The sequence below is a fragment of the Montipora foliosa genome, chromosome 1, assembly GCF_036669935.1.
Source record: "Montipora foliosa isolate CH-2021 chromosome 1, ASM3666993v2, whole genome shotgun sequence".
NCBI lineage: Eukaryota > Metazoa > Cnidaria > Anthozoa > Scleractinia > Acroporidae > Montipora > Montipora foliosa.
In genome coordinates, this window is record NC_090869.1 from 14,644,542 (window position 1) to 14,655,070 (window position 10,529).

The 10,529-nt window shown below is 40.9% G+C and overlaps 2 protein-coding genes across 5 annotated transcripts in view; both read left to right on the top strand.

The window, feature by feature from the left end:
• The first annotated feature begins 4,469 nt into the window (after positions 1-4,469).
• LOC137990667 (transmembrane protein 45B-like) lies at positions 4,470-6,680 on the top strand. The gene has a single exon (XM_068835794.1). The coding sequence runs from the start codon at positions 5,050-5,052 to the stop codon at positions 5,899-5,901; it is 852 nt and encodes a 283-aa protein (XP_068691895.1). The 5' UTR covers positions 4,470-5,049; the 3' UTR covers positions 5,902-6,680.
• A 635-nt stretch (positions 6,681-7,315) lies between these two features.
• LOC137990678 (uncharacterized) overlaps positions 7,316-10,529 on the top strand; it is a 9,518-nt gene continuing 6,304 nt past the window's right edge. For 2 of the 4 annotated variants that reach the window (XM_068835803.1, XM_068835809.1), the window contains exon 1: positions 7,317-7,765. The gene's annotated coding sequence lies outside the window, so the exon portion shown is untranslated. Of the gene's footprint in view, positions 7,783-9,799; positions 10,033-10,529 lie in introns of those variants that run through there. The other 2 variants (XM_068835816.1, XM_068835814.1) reach the window with 2 other exon arrangements.

Below are 10,529 nucleotides of genomic sequence, written 5' to 3' on the forward strand. Positions count from 1 at the left end.
AAAAAAACCCGGAGCGGACAACAACTGCGGAATTCTATCCCGGTCGGGATACATTTGAATTTGATCAGGGCCACGTGACCAAGAATCAACCAATCACAGTACTCGTCTATTGTAATGAAATACTCCCCGTTCTTCAAATGATGCTCCTGCAAGGACACGATAGTGCAAAGTCTGCCATATTTGCTATCAAGCAAAGACTACGGTGAGAAACCGCTGCTTAGATGCACTGTAGGACCCCTTTTGGGGAAACCGCTGATAAGGAATGGATATGAACGGACTGGCCCCTCCCCTGGTAGGTTGGAATACAAAAAAAAAACACATTTTGTCAACGTTTTTGCCTGTGAAATGTTTCCAACATGTCAGCTGAAAGTTCAAATTGCTCTAAAATTCTCGAAATTGTCAATTTCTTTCTAAAATTCCCGAGAGTTTCTAATTATGTAGCTAAGCCTATTCAGTGCTGATTTCTAGAAAGCCTGATTAGAAAACGATGACCGTAATGACGCAAAATTCGTAAACAAAGGAAAGGAAAAAAGAACTTTATTTAAGTGTCTAATCGTTCTAGCGCTGGAGTACTAATTGGGGACACTGTCAACTGAAATTAACAATCAACGCAATCACTAAAATGGTTTTTCACGTTATGTCATTGCCGCCAAGTTGAAGATCTCTCATAGCTTCTTTTGCTCCTCCAAACGGGCCAAAATCGAGGAAAGTAAATTTGAAGAAATTTATCTAAGTATAGCGATTCCCTTTTTTGATACGATATTGTTGCTCCTTTCCTGTAAATGTTTTATTTGTAAATGCATTTCGAGTCCCGGAGTCACCGCTGTCCGGCGCATTCCCGAGTAACCAAATCCCCCACTCCCACGATTCCCATGTCCTCACCTCGGTCCTATCAAGAGATTATGAAGGTAAGAGAAGTAATCCCTCATACTGGCCCTATTCCCATCGTAATCCCTCTTAAGTTATTTTTAGGTCTCCAGCGAGATCCGGTATTCCCACCAGGGTTAACTGATAGCCAATCACATGTGCCCATTTTTACCAATGTTGACAGCTGAGTGAATTCCCACGCAATGATTCGGGTCGTTCGCGATTTACCATCAAACAAAAATGGCGGAGGATGTTGAGACAAACGCGTATATACATTTTGTGGACGAAAGTGACTTGTTGACTACAGAGTTAAGCGATTACAACGACTTATGTTTTGAAACCTGTATCTTGGAAGGAACGAGTTATGTAACCGACAGGATTTTGTACAGAATGGCAAATGGGAGACTATAGTCGATAAGTACGATCTCTCTGACTTTAATAAACGCATTCTCGGTTTCCTTTGCGGGATTAAAATATGATGACTTAATTCTTATATGGTGATAAAGTAGACAGATAGAGCTCTACAACAGTACCAAACATGAAAGGAAAACTTGAATCAAGCGTCCGATAAAAATTTTTGAACCCGTGTTATCGGATTCAAGTGAATTTGCAAAGCACGTATGTTAAATATAGCTGTCTCCTTAAAAAAAGATTTAACACGGTTTCGTATATGGCACAACCTTGATGTGGTATCATTGAAAACTAGACAATTAAGCGATTTCAGTTATTGATGTTTGAAGCCTGTATCTTGAAAGGATCGAGTTTTATAAGCGACAGAATTTTGTAAACATTGGCAATTCGCAGACTACAGTCAACAAGTAGTATATCGCTGACTTGGTTAACGCGTTCTTGATTTTCTTCGCGGGATTAAAATATGACGACTTAATTCTTAGATATTCATAAATTAGACAGATGTCAGACATGAAAAGAAAACTTGAACAGACAGTGCGATAAAAATATTAATGTATGAACAAGTGGTATCGGATGGAAATCAATTTGCAAAGCACGCATGTTAAATATACCTGCATCTTTCAAAATTCGGTTTCGTACATTGGACAGTGTTGAAATTGGTGTCACTGTAAACAACACAGTTAAGCGATTTGAATGATATACTTCGCATCTTTTATCTTGAAAGTAACGAGTTTTATAGGCGACAGAATTTAATACACAATGAAATATCGCGGACTACAGTCACCAAGTAACATATTCCTGACTTGGTCAACAACAACGCGTTCTGGATTTTCTTAGCGGACTTAAACTATGGTGACTTAATTCTATGATATTCATAAATTAGACAGCTAACGCTTTCAAACAGTACCACACATGACAGGAAAATTTCAATTGACCGCACGATAAAAATTTTTAAAACCGTAAGCTCGGATTGAAGTCAATTTGCAACGCACGCGTAAAATATAGCTCCCTCTCACAAAATTATTTAACACGGTTTCCTACATTAGACAATCGTAAAAGGAGCAATTGCAGAATACCCGGCCCACCAAATGTCCTACTTAAAAAAGCTGCCAACGCGGTCCGCAGTCCCGAAGTCGATGAATGAAAAGAAAAGTGTTAAAGGGTAAGCAGTGAAATTAACTGCCACCGCGGTCGGCAGTCCCGTAGTCGCTGAATGCAAAATGTTAAAGTGAACTGCCACCGCGGTCCGCAGTCCCGTAGTCGTTGAATGCAAAATGTTAAGGGCAAGCACTAAAATGAACTGCCACCGCAGTCCGCAGTCCGCAGTCCGCAGTCCCGTAGTCGTTGAATGAAAACTGTTTAAGGGCAACCACTAAAATGAACTGCCACCGCGGTCCGCAGTCCCGTAGTCGATTCCTTGTCCCCAGGGTCTCTCTCTGAGCACCGCGGTTCACAGTCCCGTAGTAGTTGAATGAAAATTGTTCAAGGGCAAGATGATCTCGTGAAAAGTGTAGTTAACCGAACCGCACCGTGAAAGCTAAAATTTTACGAGAGTGCTTAGGCCTAATCACTGAAACGGGCGCTTAGGCTTAATCAGTAAAAGAGTGCTTTCTTCTTCACACGATCTCGTGAAAAGTGTAGTGAACCGAACCGCAAAATGAAAGCTAAAATTTTACGAGAATGCTTAGGCCTAATCACTGAAGCGAGCGCTTAGGCTTAATCAGTAAATGACTGCTTTCTTGTTCAGACGATCGTGCTTAGGCTTAATCAGTTAAACGACCGCTTTCTTCTTCACACGATCTCGTGAAAAGTGTAGTGAACCGAACCGCAAAATGAAAGCTAAAATTTTATGAGAATGCTTAGGCCTAATCACTGAAGCGAGCGCTTAGGCTTAATCAGTAAACGACTGCTTTCTTGTTCAGACGATCGTGCTTAGGCTTAAGCAGTAAACGACCGCTTTCTTCTTCACACGATCTCATGAAAAGTGTAGTTAACCGAACCGCAAAATACAAGCTAATAGTGCTTAGACCCAATCACTGAAACGAGCGCTTAGGCTTAATCAGTAAACAAATTCTTTCTTCTTCACACGATCTCGTGAAAAGTGTAGTTGACGGAACAGCAAAATGAAAGCTAAGGAGCGATTGCAGAATACCCGGTTTAGGAACAGAATTATGAATATCATTTTCTGTCCCATGCCACTGCGGACAAGCAGCATTGTTAAACACGACTGCGGGACCGCGGTGGCAGCTTTTTTAAGTAGGACATTTGGTGGGCCGGGTATTCTGCAATTTAGCCTCGTAAAATTGGTATCAGAGTGAATTATACAGTTAACCGATTTCCATGATATATGATTGCAAACTGTATCTTGACAGGGACGAGTTTTGTAAGCGACAGAATTTTGTAGACGATGAGAAAGTGCGCACCAAAATGGACAAGTAACGCAATGCAACCAAGGTTAACATATCTGCATCTGTCAAAATTATTTAACACGGTTTGATAGATTGGAAATTCTTCAAATTGGTATCACTGTAAACTAGACAGTTAAGCAATTCCAAGGCAATTCCAATGTTTGAAACCTGTATCTTACAGACAATGAATTTTATCAGGCCATGAAACTCAATTTTGAAAACGGAGAGTGGCATCATACAGAATTTGCTGCACTTTCTCTCCTCCACGAAACTTCCACGTAACGCGCGCGGTAACATTATCCGCGGGAAAATTGATATCATCTAAAAATAACCTAAGAGGGATAACGATGGGAATAGGGCCAGTTTGAGAGACTACTTCTCTTACCTTTATAATCTCTTGGTCCTATACAGCAGCTCCCTCTTGTCGACTTTGTGAACTTCGGTCCACTTCATTTTGCTATCCCCTCAGTGATTTTTTGTCCATTTTTGCGGTGGTAACTGCACTAATAAAATGACGCGAATAACGTTTGCTTGCCAGTTATTTTTGAAGGTTGTTTTCCTTGCATTCTGCCCAACAGATCATTCTAAAACGACTCGAAAAATCCTCCATACACCTTGCAACAGCATCTTCCCACCAAATCTCAATGTCCGGATTTTTCTTTAGAAGGCATGCCGAAAAACGATTTCGGTGTGCTATGCCATTGTGGTAAACATTACGTGATATCGCGCACGAGAGGACAGTGAGTCGGTGACATGGGATTTATTATCGATTCGCAAAGAATATAAGCCGAGATTGCTTGCAGGATACGTGTCACTGATGTATGAAATCGTATCATAAATTCTTCTAAAGGTATCGCTTAGCTAATGCTCTTAACGAGAGAAACGAAATTTTCTTCCTTCCCCAATTATAGCATTATTCTCTGCGTTGTTAAATCGTACTAAAACCGATGGCATTACTTTGGATAACACGACGTCACCAAGCAGAGATATTCATTTGTTAGTCAAATCATAGCCTCCGGGTCGAATGTTCCGTGCAAATGATTAGTAACCAATGTTTTTTCTTAGCACGCAAAAGCTCAGCTAGGCACTCCAAAAGCTCTTATTCTATTGTATGTCATACATCATTTTGGCAAATCGTTCGAAAATCCATGCCCTTTAGAATTTTTGGGCAGATTTATAGTAATAGCCTTTTCTTGTGCTATTGTTTCCATGGTGTCTATCGATGCGTGACACTATGATGATTGCTTGGTGCAAATATTAGCGCCTTAATCACATGTCAAGCGTTTACGGAATTTTCTACAGACAGTTTTAGTTTGCATTGCATTCTTAACTTAACTTCAAGTCGGTGCGCGTCTCTACCATCATGGGGTCACTTCTTGGCCATCTTGTTCCGGGTTCAATGTTTATTGTGGTCGCGCTGTGGTGGTTCATTGGGGAGATTTTGCAAAAGAGAGAACGTCGACATCGTGCAGGCAGCAGGACAACAACAAAGCGTTCAAGCTCAATACCAACTGTTTGGTACTCGTGCCCCTGTCCAAGGCTCTCAAAATTTCCGTTTGAACCGCTCCTTAAAGTGGCGATGATGATCCTTGGTTTGCTAGGAGAGCTCGCTTTGCACAAAGATTATGCTCTGTTCGACGAGAATGGAGAGTTCATGGACAGGAATATTGATAACTACGCCCATTCAACAATGTACTGTTTTTTCGGTTTCTCAGGCCTTGTCGATCTCGTCCTTTGGTACAACCTGATGCCTCTCCCGCCCAAATTCGATCATTTTGTCTTCTCGGTCGCTTTGTGGATCGAGGGATTTTTATTCTACTTTCATTTGCATGGGCGAGACGAACTCAATGTACGGTTGCACACAATCTTATACCTCGTCATATTTGTTAGTGCCGCTGTTTTCCTCCTGGCTGTGATATCCGATCAAGTGTTTGTTTACATGGGTTTTTTGAAAGCTTACTTGTTGAGTTTGCAAGGATGCTGGTTTTATCAAATTGCATTTGTCCTGTTTGGGCCTCGGCCTTGGAAGAACACACCTGGCAATGTAGAATTTATAGCAATCGCGTTTGCCCTGCACGTGTTTGGCTTGCTCGTTGTTCATTTAATTGGTCACGTCATCTGCTACCGTTTCTTTATAAGAAAACGTCCTCCGAATAGAGAATTGATTGACGGCGAAAGTTCAAGCGAAGAAATGGTTTTAATTATGCACCAATAGCCAACACGTGGGGAGTTAAAAAACCGGACTGCAGACTATGTATGAAACACAGGCTAATAGGTCCCGAGTTCGAATTTGAAAGGTAAACAGGGTTTAAAGAAGAGCCTTAAGATCGCTAGTGAAAGGTAAAGAAAGATAGTCAGGTTGTACAGTTATAGTTTTTTTGATGTTAACTGAGCCGTTTGCTGTTGTCTGCTCTTTTTAATGCGGATCAGTTTCAATCTGAAAATAAAGGTGAAGTCCCTTGGAGCTTACGGTGATATATCTTAAAATGATAGATTAAAATAGTATGGATAAGCTTGATACACGTGATGGTCATGGGATGTCTTTCCCAAATCTATTTTTATTTTGCATAATTCAATTTTATTGTTTGTACAATTGAAAATGTAATACTAAATGTTTAATTTGAATTCCCGTTTGTTTTTACTCTGCTACCTCATCTGTATTTTAATATATTTGTCCGTGGCTTGTGCTCAGTGTGCAGCCATCTTTAATTCATAACCGTCGAGTGAGGACAGAACGGAATTAAGGACGTAAGGAAGTTAGAAACGTGCAATATATATCTTAAGTATAAGTAATCATTTATTGTGTCATTAAAATCGTGTGGCGTTGCTGCTACAGTTAACAAAGTTGTGAATTAGCGAAACTGGTTCGCAGATTAATGGAAGCTGATCAGCTAAATATTTCACAAATATATCCGTTCAAGTACTTAATTCATTATATGCCTGTATGTTTCTAGATGTTACGGTAAATAAAAACGCAGGAATATGAGAGTATAATTATGATATGCAAGATCACCTCAGCGTGACGGAACAACTCCCACATTTTCGTTGTTCTTGGATACGTGAAATAATTCGAATATTCTATACCTTCAAACGATTTGCTCAGCCATTTGGCAAGTAAATAGTGTTGTTCTTTTCGCTCTTATAAGACGTAAAGCCACCTTAATTCGTGGTCTTTTCAAAACCAAGCCATTCACGACCGAATTGCACCACTGATAGTTAGGTGACTGCAGCCAATGTAATATATGTATATTTCGATTTCTCGACATGGCTTGATTAGCATTTTCTACATTAAGGCTAGTAGGAACGCCCCTTTTATTGTTTTCTGCTGGTGAAAAATACCGCCAACATTTGTGAAAGTCAATGTAAGAATCTACTCAGAATTCATAGCACGTCGCTCGAAACAAAAGCGGTTGGCTCAAGAAAGAGCAAAATAAATTATTTGCAAAACTCGCATGGGATTTTCAATTCAGAAAATTAAGGGTAAGGCTCTCGAAGGTACCTAAGAGCGGGTCTTGCGACGGTGTGTTTAAGATCGTCAGGTGTGTCCCGTGGTTGCGTGGTATCGAAGGTTAAATTACAAAAATGAGAATTATATCAAAGTTCACCGGTGAAAATCAAGTAATCCCTTCCACAAAGCTTTATTTTCTTTGGCTGGTTAAGGGGATTAGAACTTGGAAAAATAGATTTTTAAAGGAAATGTATAGTTCAACTGCGGATTATAGGCAAAAGATAGAATTGGTCCTCCCTCTTAAGAGATTGTCACTTTTAATATGATTGGGGACAAAATAGGAATTTACATTTCGTGGCGACGAAAGGTCCTACACACGTCGAAACCTCTTCTTCCAGTTTCTTCGTGGCGTCGTTTTCGTGGTTGGGTCGTGATGCTCTGTTCGTATCATCGTTGTCTTCTCTTCGTGTCGTCGTATTGCTTTGTTGGTGTCGCCATTTTGCCCGCTTTGTCGCGCTACCTTCTTCGTGTCGTCGATTTGCTAGTTTCGTCGTATTCGTGTCTTCGTGTCGTCGTGTTGTCAATTTCGCTGTTCTTCAATTCGTCGACGGCTGCATAAAACTAGTCAGCGGTAAGTGAACTTTTCCGGTAGGTACGTTATGTATGGGAACATATATTGTATTCGCTTTGGCAAAGCATATTACTTTCCTTTCTTATCTTCTACTTTTTTCTTGGGATAAATTTGGTGAGCTTCATCCGTGGAAAACTGAGTTTGTGGCTGTTTTGGCAAGCAAACTTGCAATGTCTCGTGTAGCCATGAACTTGTTAATTTCCGTGATGTTTTCATGTTTATGCAGATGTTGCGCGGCTGTGCTTTGTTTCGTTGCTAGAGGGCCTAAAAATTCAAGGAAAACAATAAACCCAGTCTTTCCACTAAACTGTCCCTTATCAAAATGTTTGTTTTACACACAAACTATTTCCGTCCCGTAGAAAATGGAAGGGTCCGACTTCGAAAAATACACCACGAGAAAGGCACAGGAAGCCACTACAAGCGATCGAGACGTTTTCTCAAAATGTTATTTCCCGTTGTTGTAATTTCGTTATAACTCTAAGTCGTTCAGAATGGAAAGTATTTATCAACATTGCAGGAATACAATTGGCATGAACGGTGTGGTTGTTTGGGAAGAAACTTAAATATATTTCGTCAGGTTCTCACGTCCTCTACACAACCTCGAATTTAGTCAAGTCACCTCGTTGTCAGGTCGAGGACGGCAAAGAAATGTACCAAAAACGCAAAACGCACGTGCAGGGCGTGCAGAGCCTTTGTTTTTGTTCATTAGTTAAGCCCATTGTGTTGTGACGTTTTCGTAGACGGCGTCGTCGACGCAAATTTCCCTTTCGTAAACGGTCGTTGCCATTTCTCAGAACGGTCGTTAACATTTGAAACGGTCGACGCCATTTATAACGGTCGACTACACACTTCAAAGAAAATTAAAAGAAACAAACTAAGAAATTATATTAACAAAAATTAAGACAAAAAAGGGAAAAAAACATTTATAAAAGAAAAACTGGAGTCAAAAAAAGAGTCCGAAAGACTCGAACTCGGGTTCTTAGCCCTCACCCTCAACGGAACCCTAACTCATATGACCAGCGAGACACAACTCCCAGTAACCGCAACCTCTTGAATTCTTAGACTTAATGAGTGTAAGTCAGAGCTAAAAAATGGCATCGACCGTTTTAAATGGCAACGACCCTTTCAAATGGCAACGACCGTTTACGAAAGGGAAATTTGCGTCGTCGACCTATCGTAAGGTCCCGCTCTTTGGGAGCCGCTTTAGCAAGGACAACGACGCCTTCGAGAAATCCACAAAACAATAGGCTTAATTAACAAATTAAAACAAAGGCTCTGCGCATGCATGCCCTGCTCGTGCATTTTGCATTTTGGTACATTTCTTTGCCGTCCTCGTCCTCTCAACGACGTGAAATGAATAAATTTGAGGTCGTTTGGAAGATACCAGTACCTGACGATGAGTTTTCAATTTTCTCCACTTGATTCACACCGTTTTCACCAATTTTATTATTGGAAGGTGGACACACAATCGCAAAATTATTACAATAACGGGAAATAACAATTTTGGACAAGGTTAATTCTCCTGGCCGGCGTCGTGGTGGTGTTTGCTTAAGGTCCCTTATATTTTGCGCGAGTGACACAATTCGTTACACGTTCTAATGATTCAACCCCTATGAAGGAGCTACTTGTATTAACATTTCCTTAATTAAAGGCTTGGCCCGGGTTGCTCTAAGCATAGTTGGCGCTAGCCAGCGTTACATACCATAAAAACCTACAGGTCTTGATTCCTCTTAACCAACGGTTAGCCCTAACCAGATTTCGAGCACTAGACCCCAGGATTGTATCTTGGAATGAAGTTGTATTACTATCTAGCACATTGATTTCCCATGTTCCAAAAGTTACGTTATTGCCTTGTGAGCAAGGACTGATTTAAGTGGTCAGTAACCTCTGCAGTGAATTAGTGCCAATTTCCCATTTATTTAAATTACCCCTATGAGACCGTCTTGCGGGCCATGGCCAGCAAGCGAGAAAACAATGTCACGGTTACAATGTTCCGTTGGTATACAAATTAGCGAACATTAGTTAACAGAGGATGTGTTAGAACGTGCGGGAGGCGCTCCACTCCGAATCAAGTGGTCCGGGTTCCGGCCCTTTGCCGGGGACAATGTATTGTGTTCTTGGGCAAGACATGCATGGATACCGGCGAATTTAATGCTGGGGTAGATCTGCTATGGACTAGCATCCTATCCAGGGCGAAGTAGAAACACTCACATCCCTTCCTACTACAGAAACCGGGATAAGCTCCTGCCTATTGGGCCACTGGGCTGGTAAGCAGACTTTACCTACCTAATGAATAAAGGGGGTAGTTTCTAAAGGAACTGTGGTGCTGCGTCGGTGGGGAAGTGGTATACAAAAATTTGGTTTTATCAACGGAGTTGACAATGTAAATTGGCCACCGTACAGAGATTTTAAAAGCTGACGTTTCGAGCGTTAGCCCTTCGTCAGAGGATTCGCAACTCCGTTGATAAAACCAAATTTTTGTATTTTACCTACCTAACCCTAGTTACCAGAGGAATCAAACTTTCTTGAGAAATTAGGAAAGCAATTGCTTCAGCAAGAAAGCTTGGGTTTTATTTTTGAAAGTGGAGTAAGTGGCATTATATCATCGTTCTGTGTTTCCAAATTCTTCGAGAGCCTCATTTACTAGAACCTTTAATTTAAAAAATGACTCTGGGAAATGACTTTGGTCATTAATCAGGATAAATCTTCCAGTACAGTGTCACAACTTCTCCAATTAATCAATGGGCCTAACTTTGAGCCCAGA

Bases quoted from the DNA above. Each gene is read 5' to 3' on its own strand.
- LOC137990667 (XM_068835794.1), top strand. From the start codon at position 5,050: ATGGGGTCACTTCTTGGCCATCTTGTTCCGGGTTCAATGTTTATTGTG.